This window comes from Ranitomeya variabilis, chromosome 4 (assembly GCF_051348905.1).
Source record: "Ranitomeya variabilis isolate aRanVar5 chromosome 4, aRanVar5.hap1, whole genome shotgun sequence".
Taxonomy (NCBI): domain Eukaryota; kingdom Metazoa; phylum Chordata; class Amphibia; order Anura; family Dendrobatidae; genus Ranitomeya; species Ranitomeya variabilis.
In genome coordinates this window covers 709,040,865-709,061,496 of record NC_135235.1, presented here as the reverse complement: position 1 = coordinate 709,061,496, position 20,632 = coordinate 709,040,865, and the positions used below count along the sequence as shown (strand labels likewise).

The window sequence follows — 20,632 nt, the reverse complement described above, 5'->3', positions numbered from 1 at the left end:
TAACATGAAGTACAATATGTCACGAGAAAACAGTGTCAGAATCGCCAAGATCTGTTGAACCGTTCCAGAGTTATAACCTCATAAAGGGACAGTGGTCAGAATTGTAAAAATTGGCCCGGTCATTAACGTGCAAACCACCTTTGGGGGTGAAGGGGTTAAATAAATACAGAAAATTAAATAAATTCTGTAGAAATCAAATCAAGGCAGCAAAAATTGAGACAGAGAGACTCATTGCCAGAGAGAGTAAAAATAATCCCAAAATATTCTTTAACTACATAAATAGTAAGAAACTAAAAAATGATATTGTTGGCCCCCTTAAAAATAGTCTGGGGGAAATGGTGGATGAGGATGAGGAAAAAGCCAATATGCTAAATGACTTTTTTTCATCAGTATTTACAAAAGAAAATCCTATGGCAGACCATATGATCAGTGATAACAAAAATCCCCCATTAAGTGTCACCTGCTTAACCCAGCAGGAAGTACGGCGGCGTCTAAAAATCACTAAAATTGACAAATCTCCGGGCCCGGATGGGATACACCCCCGAGTACTGCAGGAATTAAGTACAGTCATTGACAGACCATTATTTTTAATTTTTCAACAGTCCATAATAACAGGGTCTGCACCACAGGACTGGCATATAGCAAATGTGGTGCCAATATTCAAAAAGGGGACAAAAACTGAACTCTGTAATTATAGGCTAGTAAGCTTAACCTCTACTGTGGGTAAAATCCTGGAGGGTTTTCTAAGAGATGCTATACTGGAGTATCTGAAGAGGAATAACCTCATGACCCAGTATCAGCACAGGTTTACTAGGGACCGTTCATGTCAGACTAATCTGATCAGCTTCTATGAAGATGTAAGTTCCGGACTGGACCAAGGGAAACCAGTAGATGTAGTGTATATGGACTTTTCAAAAGCTTTTGATACAGTACCACACAATAGGTTGATACATAAAATGAGAATAATGGGGATAGGGGAAAATATGTGTAAGTGGGTTGAGAGCTGGCTCAGGGATAGGAAACAAAGGGTGGTTATTAATGTAGCACACTCGGACTGGGTCGCGGTTAGCAGTGGGGTGCCACAGGGGTCAGTATTGGGCCCTCTTCTTTTTAACATATTTATTAATGACCTTGTAGGGGGCATTCAGAGTAGAATTTCAATATTTGCAGATGACACTAAACTCTGCAGGGTTATCAATACAGGGGAGGACAATTTTATATTACAGGATGATTTATGTAAACTAGAAGCTTGGGCTGATAAATGGCAAATGAGCTTTAATGGGGATAAATGTAAGGTCATGCACTTAGGTAGAAGTAATAAGATGTATAACCATGTGCTTAATTCTAAAACTCTGGGCAAAACCGTCAATGAAAAAGACCTGGGTGTATGGGTGGATGACAAACTCATATTCAGTGGCCAGTGTCAGGCAGCTGCTACAAAGGCAAATAAAATAATGGGACGCATTAAAAGAGGCATAGATGCTCATGAGGAGAACATAATTTTACCTCTATACAAGTCACTAGTTCGACCACACTTAGAATACGGTGCACAGTTCTGGTCTCCGGTGTATAAGAAAGACATAGCTGAACTAGAGCGGGTGCAGAGAAGAGCGACCAAGGTTATTAGAGGACTGGGGGGTCTGCAATACCAAGATAGGTTATTACACTTGGGGCTATTTAGTTTGGAAAACGAAGACTAAGGGTTGATCTTATTTTAATGTATAAGTATATGAGGGGACAGTACAAAGACCTTTCTGATGATATTTTTTAATCATAGACCTGAGACTGGGACAAGGGGGCATCCTCTACGTCTGGAGGAAAGAAGGTTTAAGCATAATAACAGACGCGGGTTCTTTACTGTAAGAGCAGTGAGACTATGGAACTCTCTGCCGTATGATGTTGTAATGAGTGATTCATTACTTAAATTTAAGAGGGGACTGGATACCTTTCTGGAAAAGTATGTTACAGGTTATATACACTAGATTCCTTGATAGGGCATTGATCCAGGGAACTAGTCTGACTTCCGTATGTGGAGTCGGGAAGGAATTTTTTTCCCCAATGTGTTATTTACTCTTTGCCACATGGTTTTTTTTTGTCTTCCTCTGGATCAACATATTAGGGCATGTTAGGTTAACTATAGGGTAACTATGTAACTATGAAATTGCAAGGAAAGTGCAATTCCACAACAGTTTTTTTTTTTTTTTTAACCATGTTCACTAAATGCTAAAACTGACCTGACATTATGATTCTCCGGGTCATTACAAGCTCACAGACACTAAACTTTTTTATTTAAGTGGTGAAAAAAAATTCCAAAGTTTGTAAAAAAAAAAAAAAAAAAAGTTGCCATTTTCCGAGACCCATAGCGTCTCCATTTTTCGGGACCTGGGGCTGGATGAGGACTTATTTTTTTGCGCACCGGTCTGACGTTTTTATTGTTACCATTTTGGTGTAGATACGATCTTTTGATTGTATTTTTGCATTTTATTGCAATGTTGCAGCGACCAAAAAAAAGCATAATTCTGGTGTTTCAATTTTTTTTCTCACTACACCATTTACTGATTGTATAAATTATTTTTATATATTGAAAGAGCAGGCGCTTCTGAATGCGGTGATCCCAAATATGTGTATGTTTTTTTTTTATTTTTTTGAATGGGGCGAGAGGGGGGGGGGGTGATATGAACTTTTATATTTTTTTATTTAATATTTTTAAAAACATTTTTTTTTTAACTATCTGCTTGCTTCAATAGTCCCCATGGGAGACTAGAAGCTGCACTTGTCTGATTGCTTCTGCTACATAGAGCAGGACTACAAAATATTTTCCACATTCTGAATATGAAAAAGGCTTCTCCCCTGTGTGGAGTCTCTGGTGTCTAACAAGATCTGATTTCTTCACAAAACGTTTTCCACATTATGAACAGGAAAAAGGCTTCTGCCCTGTGTGGGTTCTCTGGTGTCTAACAAGGAGATATTTCTCTGCAAAAATTTTTCCACATTCTAAACAAAAAAAGGCTTCTCCCCTGTGTGGGTTCTCTGGTGTTTATCAAGATCCGATTTCCGGATAAAACATTTCCCACATTTTGAACATGAAAAAGGCTTCTCTCCTGTGTGGGTTCTCTGGTGTCTAACAAGATCTGATTTCTTCACAAAACGTTTTCCACATTCTGAACATGAAAAAGGCTTCTCCCCTGTGTGGAGTCTGTGGTGGTTATCAAGATGCGATTTCTGGATAAAACATTTCCCACATTTTGAACATGAAAAAGGCTTCTCTCCTGTGTGGGTTCTCTGGTGTATGACAAGATCTGATTTTCTCACAAAACATTTTCCACATTCTGAACATGAAAAAGGCTTCTCCCCTTTGTGGAGTCTCTGGTGGTTATCAAATTGCGATTTCTGGATAAAACATTTCCCACAATTTGAACATGAAAAAGGCTTCTCTCCTGTATGGGTTCTCTGGTGTCTAACAAGATCTGATTTTCTCACAAAACATTTTCCACATTCTGAACAGAAAAAAGGCTTCTCCCCTGTGTGGAATCTCTGGTGTTTAACAAGATCTGATTTTGTCACAAAACATTTTCCACATTCTGAACAGAAAAAAGGCTTCTCCCCTGTGTGGAGTTTCTGGTGTGTAACAAGATGTGATTTCGTCACAAAACATTTTCCACATTCTGAACAGAAAAAAGGCTTCTCCCCTGTGTGGAGTTTCTGGTGTCTAACAAGATCTGATTTTGTCACAAAACATTTTCCACATTCTGAACAGAAAAATGGCTTCTCCCCTGTGTGGAGTTTCTGGTGTCTAACAAGATGTGATTTCGTCACAAAACATTTTCCACATTCTGAACAGATAAAAGGCTTTTCCCCTGTGTGGCGTTTCTGATGTTCGATAAGAGTTGATTTCGTCACAAAACATTTTCCACATTCTAAACATGAAAAAGGCTTCTCCCCTGTGTGGAGTTTCTGATGTCTAACAAGATCTGATTTTGTCACAAAACATTTTCCACATTCTGAACAGAAAAATGGCTTGTCCCCTGTGTGGAGTTTCTGGTGTCTAACAAGATGTGATTTCGTCACAAAACATTTTCCACATTCTAAACATGAAAAGAACTTCCTTGCTTTAGGAGCAGTTTGTTGTTTAATGCCTCTTTTGGGTCTTTGATTTTCCTTAGTAGTAGGTACTGAATCAGACGACAGATCTTTGCTGTGAAGGGATGATAGTATATCTGGAGTAATGGCATTCACTTCAATTGTATCCTGTGAGATCTCAAGATCATCTGATTTTAAAATTGAAGATGTCAGCTGTCCCTCTGATCTCCAGGTACAGTCATCTGTCAAGAATAAAACCAATTATTTTTCAATAAAATATCCTTGAACTTTATATTTTTGAACATTTCTCCTAAAACTGTCTGTAAAAACGGTAAGTTGATGTATATACTCGAGTATAAGGAGAGGTTTTCAGCACATTTTTTGTGCTGAAATCACTTCCCTCAGCTTATACTCGAGTGAGGTGTCCAGAACATAGAGGGGGAGAGGCAGCGGCAGAGCTGCGGGTCACAGAGGTAGGAGCCGGCTGCTGCAGCTAACTCCGGTGCCCGCTGCTAAAAAGAAATGAATATTCATTTCTCTGTAAAAGCTTGCGCAGTGTCAGCTGCAGCTGCCAGGAGGTCACGTGTGCTGCTACTTAACAGAGATGAATATTCATTCTGAATATTAATTTCTCTTAAATAGCGGCACACATGACCGCCTGGCGGTTGACGCTGTGTGCACTACTTAATACGCACTGCCCCACACACATAGTTCCGGCATTGGAAGCTGTGAGTATTCCGGAAGCTGTGCTCTGCTTGTGATCAGCGCATGACGTCCCGGCCATGCAATGCTTACAAGCATAAAGCAGCTGCTGGCATCGAGACAAGACGCTGCGAGAGAGCGAAGGAAGGTAAGTGTAATGGTTTAATTTTTTATGTTTTTTGATGGAGGCCAATCATACAAGGATAGGGATGGGGCCGTGCATACAAGGATAGGGATGGGGCCCATGCATACAAGGATAGGGATGGGGCCGTGCATACAAGGATAGGGATGAGGAGCCACACATAAAAGGATAGGGAAGAGGGGACAATGCATATCCAGCTTATACTCGAGTCAATAAGTTTCCCACTTTTTTGAGGTAAAATTAGGTGGGTCGGCTTATACTCGAGTATATACGGTATGTAAAAATAGCTTTATTGATTTATTCTCATTTGCACAAGGAAAGACTAGAAGCAATGGGATGAAACTGAAGTGGAGGAGACACAGATTGGATGTTAGAAAAAAACCTTTTGACAGTGAGGGTGATCAATGAGTGGAACAGGCTGCCACGAGAGGTGGCGAGTTCTTCAATGGAAATGTTCAAATAACAATATGACTTTTATAAACCAATCCATCTATATCCACTTTCACAAAGTCAAATCTTCCCATCGCTTCTGAGCCTTTCAGTGTGCCCAAATCAAAATTAGCACACATGTAGTTGTCATTATTATAGTGAGAAGAACCCACTTAATTTATGGTGTGTGTCTCTTGGAGCACAATCTGGGCACTATGTGGTGAGTAATAAAATGGTATATTCGCAGTTTTCAGTCTCCAACATCCACTGAGCGCTAATTTTTGGAAAGTGGCTGTGGAGTCAAAATAGCATGTGAAGAAAATTTTTGTACAAAAAGGGAAAACAAATAAGCATGTGACATAAATTCCCCTTAAAAGTATTAAATCTTTAATAGTATACCTTTAAAAATACCACTTCCCAGTGTAAACAGAAAAAAGAAAAAATTATAAAATGTACTACAGAGCTACTAGGTGCACCTAACCTAATAAATAGCCCTCCACTATCCTGCTATCCCTGCCTAGCAGTGGAGGTTGGCACCCTGATAGATTATTTGGCGCCCCCACTCTGCGGCGGCTGTCACCTGCTGGCCCTATTAAATAACTAGCCAGCTACAGGTGAGAAAACAATGAGCAAATTAAAGTTATGAAGAAAGCATGAGTAGAGAAACTAAGGTGCACACTAGGTAAAAACTGTCAACCTCCATTCTTGAAGCCCCACTTAGGACAATGTTACAGACATATAACCAATTTGGCTAGTAAAATATTGATATAATTGTCCTCCGCACAGTCACAAAAACGCATATAAACTTATGTGCATGAATAGTGGGAAAATCAATAGGAGAAAAGACATAAAATGTGAATGACCTGGTTCAGTCCGAATAAGAGACTGTGCATGCCCACACTATCTGACGAATATTATTACACACTAGTCATGATGACTGCATATAGAGATGTATAAATAATATTGCATAGGCACCTGCACTGAAAAACAGCAGTATACAGGTGCCAATAGACAGTCATGACAAGTGGTCAGCATCTATGCTTAAGAACAGTACAGTGGACCAAAAACATAGATAATAAAGAGGGCAGCCAAGAAAGGTGGGGATATTGTCCCCAAAGTAGGACACTTAGCTGTCAGTAGAACGCCCCGACGCGTTTCCCCGTCATACGGTTCCTCAGGGGGCAAGAGCGGATACAATGAACCGGAGGTCAATGATGTAGGTGCCCTGATATCGGGACAGACCTGACTGAATCCCCCTGGAGAGGGGACTTATATAGTGAAGACTAACCCCCGCTAGCAAATCAGCAGGATGTTAAGAGTCCCTCCTCTCCCCAGATTTCCGCAAAGCACCGGGTATGGCACCGCCCACAGATGTGGCCAAATGATATGTGCCAAACAATAAACACATTCAATCCACTTTCACAAAGTCAAATTTTCCCGTTGCTTCTGAGCCTTTCAGTGTGCCCAAATCAAAATTAGCACACATGTAGTTGTCATTATTATAGTGAGAAGAACCCACTTAATTTATGGTGTGTGTCTCTTGGAGCACAATCTGGGCACTATGTGGTGAGTAATAAAATGGTATATTCGCAGTTTTCAGTCTCCAACATCCACTGAGCGCTAATTTTTGGCAAGTGGCTGTGGAGTCAAAATAGTCACTACTATAGATTAATTCACTGAAGGTTAATGTAGCACCCCAGGTAACCGGTTGCTACAGTGATGTTGCTTTTCTTCCTTCGGGGAAGGTAATGTCATGATCAGAGGCAAGGGAGTTCTCTTCACCAGGTAAGGCACCCACATGCAACACATTCTGAATCCAGGCCAGGAGGGGGAGCTCAAAACCCGGATTCAGGGGAGCGTCCCCCAGCTATATGTATCCTGACCAGGAGGAGGAGTTAGGTTAGTTGGAGAGGAACAATGAAGTGGATGGATGTCTAGGAGAGACGCAGAGGTCTGACAGCCACGAGGGAGCTGCAGCCTCTGGGAAAGGAGAAAGAACCTGGAGGGTTGATGTGGAGTATCTGGAGAGGAAAGGAGCAAAGGTTATGAACAGGGCTCAGAGAGGAACTGTGACCGGGCACCCTCAGAGCCATAGCGCAGGAACCAGGTACCAGGAGCCCGAGGCTTTTGTGGAACTCTAGGACACAGAGCAGAACCGGAGGGCCAGGAACTGTATGTAATTGGTCCACACCTTGCCTGAGAAGCAGCAGCACCTAAGGAGCCCGGGGCATAATAGAGTCCCTGTAAAACAGCTCGAACTGCCTGTCGTGCAGGTACCTGTCCCAGGACAGGGGGAAAGTGGAGGACCCTGTAGGAAATTTCAGGCAGCAGGGACTTCGTCTTTAAGAGGCGCTAGAGGAAAGGCTCACGGACCTCACCTGGAGAAGGGGACCCTCCATTGCCTCTGAGCTGGCCGGGCCATACCACCACCCGTGCCTGCTGCCCTGGACTGTGGCCAGCCAACTGCAGTAAACCAGGTAAAGACTTACAACTTGTGTCCTATCTTTATTCACCGGCACATAACATCCACGCCTTACATCTTAGGACCCTGCTTCACCTGTGGGAAGAGTAACATCAGTGCTGCCAACACATCCCCCAGAGGACACCTTTAATGCAGCGTCGGTCCCACTATTGACCAAACTCCACAGGTGGCATCACAACAGATTTTAGACACTTTTCCCTTAAAAGACCGTTCCCCTTTAACCCCTTCATGACCTTGGGATTTTTCGTTTTTCCATGTTCGTTTTTCACTCCCCTCCTTCCCAAAGCCATAACTTTTTTACTTTTCCGTCAACTTGGCCATGTGAGGGCTTATTTTTTGCAGGACAAGTTGTACTTTTGAACGACATCATTGGTTTTACCATGTGTGTACTAGAAAACGGGAAAAAAATTCCAAGTGCGGTGAAATTGCAAAAAAAAGTGCAATCCCACACTTGTTTTTTGCTTGGCTTTTTTGCTAGGTTCACTAAATGCTAAATCTGACCTGCCATTATGATTCTCCAGGTCACTACGAGTTCATAGACACCTAAACAAGACTAGGTTATTTTTTACCTAAGTGGTGAAAAAAAATTCCAAACTTTAACTTTACTTAAAAAAAAAAAAAATTATGTTGCGCCATTTTCCGATACTCGTAGCGTCTCCATTTTTCATGATCTGGGCTCAGTTGAGGGCTTATCTTTTGCGTGCCGAGCTGGCATTTTTAATGATTCCAATTCGGTGCAGATACGTTTTTTTGATCGCCTGTTACTGCATTTTAATGCAATGTCGCGGCGACCAAAAAAACGTAATTCTGTCGTTTCGATTTTTTTTCTCGTTACGCCGTTTAGCAATCAGGTTAATGCTTTTTTTTTTATTGATAGATTGGGCGATTCTGAACGCGGTGATACCAAATATGTGTAGGTTTAATTTTTTTTTATTGATTTATTTTGATTGGGGCAAAAGGGGGGTGATTCAAACTTTTATAACTTTTTTTTTTTTTAACTTTTGCCATGCTTCAATAGCCTCCATGGGAGGCTAGAAGCAGGCACAGCACGATCGCCGCTGCTACATAGCAGCGATCATGAGATCGCTGCTATGCAGCAGAAATGCAGGTGTGCTGTGAGCGCCGACCACAGGGTGGCGCTCACAGCTGCCGGGGTTCAGTAACTATAGAGGTCTCAAGGACCTCTATGGTTACAATGCAGAAGCATCGCCGACCTCCGATCATGTGACGGGGGTCGGCGATGATGTCATTTCCGGCCGGATGCGGTAGTTAAATGCCGCTGTCTGTGTTTGACAGCGGCATTTAACTAGTTAATAGCGGTGGGTGAATCGTGATTTCACCCGCCGCTATTGCGGGCACATGTCAGCTGACGGACTATCCCGCCCGAGGTCAGTAAGGGGTTAACGTTGAGGCCCAGGGCCACAGACCGGATCGCAGCCACCGTGACATTCCCCCTCGAGACCGGACCCGACACAGAGTACCCCACTGCCCTGTGGGTGACTCATTATCATTTCCAAAATGGAGTCACTTTATGAGGTTTTAAACTGCTCTAGTTTTCTGCATTTTGTCATATTAAGGCTTGTGAAAATGGTGTGTACCATCTCGCCTGGGATCCGCACCTGCCACCTCTACTTCTGTCACCAGGCATGGCCTCATTCATTCTGCAGGCAGCACTGGGGATGAAGGAGATATCAGAACCAGAAGCTCTGGATGGTGCAGGCTCTGTTCAGCCACTTAGATTAGGGTTGCTGTGACCTGTAGTACCATCCAGTCAGGCATTATGGGTGTGTGTGCTGTCCATCTGGAGTAATCTGCTTCCTGCTTTCGCCAATTGGAAAGCACCCCACCCTACTAAAGCTCAAAGCAAATTGCAGGAAGATGCCAGATACAGCCTTGTTCTCCTCTGGATCAGTCCTCTGTGCTAAGCTGCTGTGACCCCTTAATCTTGCTTCTTATGATTTTGTATTTTTTTTTTATTCATTTACTACTTCCAGAATAAAACAAACATTGCACACATTTGCAGTTATCATTATCAATTATACCATGGAATACAAATAATTGCAGAGTATTGTCATATCCAAAGTTTACAGGGGTAATAAACTGTGCATGTTAAATCATTAGTACCTTATAAAATACCTATTATACAACTTTAACCGTCAGTAGCAAGTCGCCAATAGGAAAAACAAACTTAGATCCTGCTCTGTAAGTGATGCCCCCAAAAACCACAAGCCCACCTTCCTGTATAAGTGTATAGTCAGTCAGACTATAGAGTATGATAAGAAGAATTCCATCTGCCCCATATCTTTTCGAATTTACCTGGACATCCTCTCTTTTGGTACAGTGTTCTTTCATACAGGATAATCGAATTCACCAGATCAATCCAAACTCAGAGTCGGGGGGGGGAGCCACCCATCCACCTCAATGCCCGCACCTTCCGTGCCAAAAAGAGCGTCTCTCGAAGAAAGATCCCAGTATAATGATCCCAGGTCTCCGTATCCCACACCCCGAATAAGCAGGTCAATGGCTCGAGTGGGACAGGGATCGGCAATAAAGACGTTAGTAATGTCGTGACCTCTTTCCAGTAATGAAGAACTACCGGGCACCTCCAAATCATATGGATAAAATCTGCATCACACGTATGACATCGTAAACAATCTGACGAGTGGAGGCGGCCCATTTTAAAGAGTCGTGTCGGGGTCAAATAAGTCTGATATATAATATATAACTGGGTCATCCTGTTATTGACTGAAGGAGAAACTTTAGTTGGAGATTCTAGAATATCTTTCCATTCCTCTCCCAGTACATCAGGAAGAAGTCCCTCCCACTTCCCTTTGATAGAATTGATGGTAGACCCATCTCCCACGGATAATAAATATGTATATAAAGAGGAAATGAGTCCTTGAGGACCCTGCGAGTTGAGGATGCCTATCAAAGGTAAAGATGAGATCGCTCGACCTGTACCCACATTTCGTATGTGCGATTGGAAAGCTGACCTTAGCTGTAAAGAACGGAAGAATTGAGATCTCGGGATGTTGTAAGCATTCTTACAGTTGTAAGTAGTTGTTCGAAGGATACAAAAACCCCCTGGTCATGTACATCACCTACCGAGAGAACACCACATGAGATCCAAAAATCAGTAGATGGGTGATTTAGTAGTTCTGGGAAACAACTATTATTCCACAATGGCATTTCGGCTATTATATCTACAAATTTAATAACTCTTTTAATTTGTCTCCATATCAATCTCGCCAGTCAGAGTAAAGGCAGCAGACGACAAGCACTAACTTTCTCCATCTCCAAGAATCCTACCTCCAGCGCTCCTGCTCTCTGCCCGCACTTCAATAGCGCTGCAGCGCCGGCCGCAGCTAAGGGCCCAGTTCAGCCTGCAGCTGCCGGTAGAGGCACGATGGGCAGATGAGACGGGGCCTGATGCGGGCCCCCTCTGCCCACCAGGCCCCATACGCCAGTCACGGCTGTAATGCCCTGATGGCGGCCCTGCTCGAGAGAGTCGAACGCCTTGGCCGTGTCTAACGATGCTAGTGCCCAATTATTATCCGATTCTAGAGAACTATATTGAATCACCGATTGGACCCGCCTGATATTGATAGAAGTACTTTTCCCAGGCATAAAGCTGGTTTGATCTGGGTGTATAAGGTCTAATATGATCGTATTTAGTCTAGTAGCCAATATTTTAGTGAAAATTTTGTAATCTACGTTTACCAATGATATGGGGCGATACGATCCACATTCCAAAGGATCTTTCCCCTCCTTTTTAAGTACAATAATATTTGCATCGTAAAATGTTTCAGGCATGGATTCTCCCTCCCATATACTCCGGAGTGCCTTCAATAAAAGTGGTGCCAGGTGACCTCGATATTTTCTATATAGCTCAATAGGAAACCCGTCGGGTCCAGGGGCCTTCCCGGTGGCCATGTCCATTATAGCGTGTTCCACTTCCTCCATAGTGAACTCAGCCTCCATAAAGGCTTGCTGGGCTGGACTCAGTGAGGGGAATGTTATATCCGATAAATAGTCTACTCACTCAGAGACACCAAGACCACTACCAGATTTGTATAATGATTTATAGTAATCATGAAAACACTGGAGAATCTCCTCAGTAGAGGATACCAATGAACCAGCAAGTGCCCGGACCTGTAGCACTGTATTAGAGGTGTTATGTTGGCGTACTAAAAAAAAAGCCAGAAGTATACTGGCCTGATTCCCCAATTCGAAATAGGATTGATGGGTAAAGAATAATTTGCGTTTTGATTTAGTGTCTATATGTTGAGTATATAACCTTTGAGAAGTAAGCCATTCCACCCTGTTGCCACTAGTTTGATTAGTTACATAGGCGGCCTCCGATTCCCTCAACCGTCGCTCCATCTCATCATCCTCTCCTGCAGTCATCCTTTTGATATAAGAAATTGTAGAGGACAAACATCCCCTTAGATATGCTTTTAGAGTATCCCAAAACAGACTAAGGCCGGCGTCACACTCAGCGTATGTAAATATGGTCCGTTTATTACGGCCTTAATACGCAGAAAAGTCCCCAAAATAGTGATCCGTATGTCATCCGTAGGCAGGGTGTGGCAGCGTATTTTGCGCATGGCATCCTCCGTATGTAATCCGTATGGCATCCGTACTGCAATATTTTTTTGCAGGCTTGCAAAACCAATATCGAATGGATTTATGTGCTCAAATGTTATTTAAAACACACACACACACTCACACACATATACACTGTATTTATATTTAATTCAGCACGAGATGTGAAAAGCCGGTAATTCAATTGCCGGCTTTTCATTTCTCCTTCACAAACCCGACAGGATATGAGACATGGTTTACATACAGTAAACCATCTCATATCCCTTTTTTTTTTTGCATATTCCACACTACTAATGTTAGTAGTGTGTATGTGCAAAATTTTGCCGCTGTAGCTGCTAAAATAAAGGGTTAAATCCCGGAAAAAAATGGCGTGGGCTCCCGCGCAATTTTCTCCACCAGAATGGTAAAGCCAGTGACTGAGGGCAGATATTAATAGCCTAGAGAGGGTCCATGATTATTGCCCCCCCCCGGCTAAAAACATCTGCCCCCAGCCACCCCAGAAAAGGCACATCTGGAAGATGTGCCTATTCTGGCACTTGGCAACTCTCTTCCCACTCCCGTGTAGCGGTGGGATATGGGGTAATGAAGGGTTAATGTCACCTTGCTATTGTAAGGTGACATTTTTTGAAAGACAGGGGAATTGTTGAGACGGATGGATGGTTTGTGTTTAGAGGAAGATATGGTACTGGTGACGGGGGACGTCGAGTCCCTCTACACCAGTATCAGACATGTTGATGGGGTCCGTGCAGTGAGGTTTTTCCTCTCAATGTCTAACTTACCAGGTGATATTAGAGATTTGGTCATTGAGTTATTACAGTTCACACTAACACATAATTTTTTTGTGTTTAAGGGGTCTTTCTTCCTGCAGCTCCAGGGAACAGCTATGGGGGCTTCCTTTGCCCCAGCGTATGCCAACCTGTTCCTGGGGCTGTGGGAGAGAGACCTCTCCCTGCCGGATCAGTCGTCGCCGATGTGCCGGGTCCTATCTTGGACCCGGTACATCGACGACATCCTTCTGATCTGGCAGGGGTCATGTGATGATCTACATACTTTTATGAGATCACTAAACGACAATGACCAGAATATCTTTATTACCTATAAGTGTGACCCCTTAACTCTGGAATTTCTTGATGTTACACTTAAGAAAGATGGGAGGGGTGAGATACAGACGGATATTTACCGGAAGCCCACCTCTACTAATATGTTGCTACATGCAACATCCTCCCATCCTGGACACATGATCCAGTCGGTCCCCACCGGACAATTTCTGCGGTTGCGGAAGCTATGCTCCACAGATGGTGATTTTTATAAACAGGCTGAAGACCTTAAACAACGCCTGAAGGAGCGGGGCTTCAGCAACCGCATGATTAAAAAAGCATATAACCGTGCTAAGGGTTCCTCCAGAAATGAGTTATTGTATGGTATTCGACAACCCAAAAGAAATGGTGATGTGAGATTTATCACCAATTTTCACTCACACTTCCCGAAAATGAGGAAAATTCTTGATAGGTCATGGCATATATTGAAGGCGGACCCAGTGATTTCTAGATTTATCCCAGATAGGGCTGTGATTACAGCTAGAAGATCTAGAAATCTGAGGGATAGATTGGTCCATAGCCACTATACGGGTGAGCCAACAACTACTTTCTTGGATCAGTTCAAGAGATGCCATGGTAGTACCCCATGTGGCCATTGCGTGGCCTGTCCTAATATGGATCGTACGGACAGATTTAAAAATCAGGAAGGCTCTAAGGAATTCATTATTAAAACAAATATTACGTGTACCAGCAAAAACGTAATTTATTATGGTGTCTGTCCATGTGATATGATCTACGTGGGTATGACTACCCGACAACTAAAGATCAGAATTCGGGAGCACGTGTTAGGGATCGAGGCAGCGGTTGCTGCAGAGGATGAGACATTATTAAAAACGATCCCTCGACACTTCCGTAGGTTCCATAATTGTGACAGTAGTCAATTTCGGGTAAGGGGCATTGATATGCTCAACACCAATATTCGTGGTGGTGGGATGTTTAGGAAGTTAGCTCAGTTAGAGTCCAGGTGGATATGGACATTGGGCACAGTCCATCCATCTGGACTTAATGAGAACCTTAGTTTCACCCCATTTCTCTGAGCATCGCTCTGTTTTATATGGAGCATTGTCCATTCTGTGTGTACAATTTTAACTTGTTTTTATATTCACATTTATCTTAGTTATAAGTGATCGGGGAGACATGGTGGAGTATGAGGAATGGCGTATCGGCATGGAATACTTCCTGATATGATACATTGAGAAATCTATAAAGCTGCATGAGAAGATGGATGCCGTTATAAGCGAAGAATGGACTATAATTTTGACTGATGGTTAATATCTTTGTCTGTATTATGGTGGTACTGGTTGAGTGGCAGTAGTATATCATATGTGATAATTATAAATATTTGATATAGGTCTATAAATGTGATATATAATATGTATTTGTATAAATTATCTGCCTTTTAGGTAAAATCTCTGATACCCCTTATATGTAATAGATATATACCAGTGGTCTGTTAGTTCCATACTGCGGTATGCCGGTGATAGGAGGTGTAGTATCCAGCCATTTGTCTCCCATGTTCCTAGTTTTGCCTTCTGTTTTATCTATATTTATATATTTTTAAGTGTTGAATTATCGTTGGGCAAATGTCCATCTTGTATAGATAGTTGCGGTCCCTGCTCTGTACGCGCTCGCCGTCTGGGTGCCATGGTAGCCGCGGGTTTATCGGTATCTTTACGGGGTGGTTCGGTCACATGACCTTCCCTCCCTGTGACGCCGATGCCCGCTGTTTGCTGTGGTTACCTTGACGACGTGGCGCGTCATTTCCGGGCCGGGCGCGCAACTTCCGGTGACAACGTCACCGTATACGCGGGAAGGATACTACTTAAAGATCAATGCGAGGTAGTACAGCCAGGCCCCTTGAAAAAGGATTAGGTCCGAAACGCGCGTTGGGGCAGACGCCTTTGCCCGGATTACAGTCTCACCGCGATACCCCCGCTACAGAGGTAATGATTTAGCTGATTTCTTCGGCATGTTTATGCTCTTTTGGTGGTAACTCTCTGGGGGGCATGTGTTATATGGTAGTGCTAGCAGTTTGAGTCTATGTTAACCGGTGATCGGTATCAATATTATTGAAGTAAGAACGCTGGCTAAAGTCCACATTGTTGGACCATATACACAGCTTTATGTATCTAGTGGTGGGTTCTGATTCCGGATATGGACGTCCGTCACCTATGTAACACACAGTATGTATAAGGTGCTCCAATTTCACCCTTTGTCCCAATTTGGTTTGATGTGATGTTGTGTTTTTAAATTATTATTAATAAAGATTATATTGAGTTTTTCTATATAAAAGTGACCAGTTGCATCATTGCTTTGTTTATGGTGTCTATAAGGTGACATTAAGCCAGATTAATAATGGAGAGGCGTCAAATTATGACACCTATCCATTATTAATCTAATAGTACGAAATGGTTAAGAAAACACACACACATTATTGCAAAGTATTTTAATGAAATAAAGACACATGTTGTTGTAATATTTTATTAGACTCTTAATCCACCTGAAGACCATCGTCCTGAAACAAATTTAAAAAAACACAAACAACAATATTCCATACCTTCCGTCGTTATGTCCCACGATGTAAATCCATCTGAAGGGGTTAAATCATTTTACAGCCAGGAGCTGTGCTAATGCACTCGCTCCTGCCTGTAAAACCCCGGAAAGGGGAATGGAAAGCAGGGTGATCTGTAGTTACCTTGAGTCGCGGTGAGGCGCCCTCTGCTGGATGTCCTCATATGAACTCGAGCGTGGGAGCTTTTCCAAGGCTCCAGTTCATGAGGACATCCAGCAGAGGGCGCCTCACCGCAACTCAAGGTAACTACAGGTCATTCCCCTGCAATCCATTCATTCCCGGGGGTTTTACAGGCACGAGCACTGCTTTAGCAGAGCTCCTGGCTGTAAAATGATTTAACCCCTTCAGCTGGATTTACTTCGTGGGACTTGACCTGAGCGACGGAAGGTATGAGATAGTTGTTTTTTTATTTTTCCTTTGTTACAGAACGAGGGTCTTCAGGTGGATTACCAGTATAATAAAATATTACAACAACCTGTGTCTTTACTTCATTAAAGGACTTTGTAATAATGCGTGTGTGTGCGTGTGTGTGTGTGTGTGTGTGTGTGGTTTTTTTTAACCATTTCGTACTATTGGATTAATAATGGATAGGTGTCATAAAAGACCCCGTCTCCATTATTAACCTGGCTTAATGTCACCTTACAATAGCAAGGGGACATTAACCCTTCATTACCCCATATCCCACCGCTACACGGGAATGGGAAGAGAGAGGCCAAGTGCCAGAATAGGCACATCTTCCTGATGTGCCTTTTCCGGGGTGGCTGGGGGCAGATGTTTGTAGCCGGGGGGGCCCAATAACCATGGACCCTCTCTAGGCTATTAATATCTGCCCTCAGTCACTGGCTTTACCACTCTGGCAGAGAAAATTGCACGGGAGCCCACGCCAATTTTTTTCAACCATTTAACCCTTTATTTTACAGGCTACAGCGCCCAAATTTTGCACATACACACTACTAACATTAGTAGTGTGGAATATGCAAAAAAAAAAAGGGGATATGAGATGGTTTACTGTATGTAAACCATGTCTCATATCCTGTCGGGTTTGTGAAGGAGAAATGAAAAGCCGGCAATTGAATTACCGGCTTTTCTATAGAACACCGCTGCGTATTTCTCGCAAGTCACACTGCTGGTCCGTGTGTAATCCGTATTTTTCTCGCCCCCATAGACTTCCATTGGTGATTTCTTTGCGCAATACGGTGACAAACGCAGAATGCTGCGATTTTCTACGGCCGTAGAAGACCTTATAATACGGATCGGTAAAATACGGCTGATAGGAGCTGGGCCATAGAGAATCATTGGGCCATGTGTTACGCGTATTTTACGCATACGTCCGTAAAACTCGCCAGTGTGACGCCGGCCTAAAATTTGAGGGGTCTGGATGGGTAGAGACAAAGCAGTTTAGCTGATCAACCGTTCTGTCGCTAGAGTCTATTAATTTCAACCAGAAGGGATTCAATTTCCAGGGTATATTATTATTTGGCTGACCGTATTTAAATTTAAGAATAACTGGACTGTGGTCCGATATCCCCCTATTGCCATGCTCAATACCATCCACCCATAATGCCAGGTCACTAGATCCAAATATGTAGTCTATACAAGATAGAGACCGCCTAGTTGATGAGTGGCAAGTGTATTCCCTCATCTCAGGGTGACGTATTCTCCACAGGTCCAGCCATCCGCTACAACTCAAACAGTGCCAATTGAGAGGGAGATTGAGGAGGAGGCCCCCCAGATATCCCGTCATCTAGTCTCAATCTATTCATGGAATTATCCATGACTAAGTTGAAATCTCCCATACAAATAACACTAGCATCAGGATAATTTAGGGAGAAGCCCATTGCCATGCGGAGAACCGATATATTAGCCGGTGGTGGGTTATAAACGCATAGTATCACGTATTCCCATGTATTAATAAAGGCGTGCACAAAAACAAAACGACCCTCGGGATCTCGCCGTGCCTCCTTGGCCTCCCATCTAACACTTCTATGTATCAGCAGAGAGACCCCTCTTGAATAACTGGTATGAAATGCGTGAAGGGACCACTGCACCCACGGCTTTTGTGTATACTTAGCTGTGTCTCTGGTCAGATGTATCTCTAGAAGTGCTACAACATGGGGATGGTACCGTTTAATCTGTGAAAAAACCTTTATTTTCTTTCGGGGAGTCTTAATACCCCGTATATTCCACGTCATACATATTACCTCAGACCCCATATCCACACTTAGGAAAAAGAATAATATACACCATAGCCTGAGCAGAAATCAGGGACATCACACAGAGCACAGAATTATCAATGGCGACCAACGAACATATCAAACAATCAAAACTGGTGTAAAAACCCAAACAAAACAGAACTTGAACAGTGGAGGAGTATAATCCTACACTCCTACAGTCAGATAGAAAAGGGGATAGCCTCACTGGAATCAGCGTCCGGTATTGTTGATAAGCTCAGCACCTGTACGGAGAGCTCCAATTTGTGTTGCCATTAGATAAGGAGAACTACTTAGGAGTCCGGCACACTAGACGCCTTGTATGTCCGCAACCATTCGGTTACCTCCGCCGGATCTGTAAAGAACAAGGAAGAGCCCTCATGGACAATGTGGAGTCGAACTGGGTAAAGCATAGAATAAATGAGGCTTTTATCCCTGAGCTGCCTCTTAACTTGCACAAATCAAACTCGCTGTTTTTGGAGCTCCATGGAGAAATCCGGGAAGATTGATATAGTAGTGTTATTGAATTTAATAGGGCCTTTCTGCCTCGCCAAGCGAAGTATCGCATCTCTGTCTCTGCAGTTGAGAAGACGCGCCAAAAAGGTCTGGGGTGGAGTTCCGGGAGGAAGAGGCCTCTCTGGAACCCTATGGGCTCTCTCCACAGAAAATGTTGAGGAGAATCCATCTTCCAGGGAGGTTTTAAGCCAATCCTCCAGAAATTTCTCAGGTTGCTGACCCTCCGAGCGCTCCGGCAGGCCAATAATTTGAATGTTATTACGGCGCAATCTGTTTTCCAGGTCGTCTGCTTTTTGTTTCCAGGCATTCACGGAGCCGGCGGCCTTTGACAATTTAGTTTCCATAGGGGTAATGGTGTCCTCTGAGACACTCTTGTTTCAACCTCCGAGATGCGCCCCCTCATAGCTTGCATATCATGTCGCAAACGATCCACTTCAGTGTGTACGTCTTCTATTTTTTCTGTAAGAGAAGATCTAGTGAGGGATATAGCCTGCATCAATTGCTCAGATGCTTGTTTAAGAGTCATTTCGTCTTGTTCTCTCTCCTCATTACTGTCAGAAAGACGATTTTTGCGTTGGTTCTGCATGGGATTATTTCTGAGAGTGCGTACATTATCAGAGACATCTTCTCTGGCATATTGCTTTAATTTGTCAGCAGCCTTCGCTCCTTTGGAATGCTGCATGGCGATCAACAGAACGACCACACAGAAGGATCACACTTATAGTTATAGCTGGTCTACTCCCCAACAGCAGATCCGGCAAAGTTAAACACTGGAGTAGATTCCAGGAAGACTACCAGCCAGATAAAGGAATTGTCAGATATTTATAGAAGCAGCAATTGAGGATTCACCCAGGCACTGTGCCTTAGAGCAGCCCACAACTTCCCCAGGCAGAGCAGCAGGGAGGAGGGATTAATCCCTCCAGAGTTATGGTACCGACAGGAGTTTGTCTGGTAAGGGGTTGCAGGGCACACACACCGCACCACCCCTCTACTATCTCAGATATTAGCTCACCTCCTGAGCTGCACCGCAATAATATTGTGCCGCTCTCCTTACTGCTGGAGTGCGCGCTGCAGTGATGGCTGCCACTCCAGACCCAGCACCTGTACTTCAGTGTTCCACAGCGCTCCCGCTTCAGTGCAGGTATCTGCCGCTCCCAGGGGAATACACCCGGTTCCGGTAACCGCCGGCGCTGTGTCCTGTTCGTTGGAGCGCACGCTCAAAGATGGCCGCCGCAGCTCAGGGATTCTGCCACCCATCCAGGCCGCCTCACCACCCGACGTCTCAGGACTCCAAAACTACCGCTCAAGGGGATCGCCGGTCTCCTGAGGTCCCAAGGGCACCGTTCCAGCCGGTGAGTCAGGGGGATTTATGGCAGGATTAGGATCAGTATGACCGGAGCTCCCACGAGGTGCGTCCTCTCTCCTGGATTACATAGCCATGCCCCCCCATGATTTTGTATTTTCTCTGCCCTCATGGATCTGACCCAACAACTTGACTATTCGTCATCCCACCTAACTCCACAGAACAGCAGGTAACACCATGGCCCAAGCCTAGGGATCTCTGTGTAAGAACACATCCATGTAAAGAATGTTGAGCAAGGCAATCCTTGGGATCTGCAAAGCTGAGTAGATAGTGCCAAGCCTGATTGTGGTAGCCATATTTTGAGCTGCCAGGTAACCAATATATTGTGTCTGGAATCTATTCCAACAAGATATGCATTTAAATAGCTAAATGGCGATCCTTCCCTTCTTAAACCTGCCATGTGCCCAGACAGTAGTGTACAACCGTATACAGGG

General features: G+C 43.7%; 1 protein-coding gene across 3 annotated transcripts in view; it reads right to left on the bottom strand.

Annotated features, from left to right (window-relative positions):
* Positions 1-325: 325 nt before the first annotated feature.
* The window catches only part of LOC143766497 (uncharacterized), a 38,323-nt gene continuing 18,016 nt past the window's right edge, over positions 326-20,632 (bottom strand). For all 3 annotated transcript variants that reach the window (XM_077254226.1, XM_077254227.1, XM_077254225.1), the window contains one exon: positions 326-4,322. In XM_077254226.1, coding sequence (XP_077110341.1) covers positions 2,995-4,322 — 1,328 coding nt within the window. In that variant the 3' untranslated portion in view covers positions 326-2,994. The remainder of the gene's footprint in view (positions 4,323-20,632) is intronic.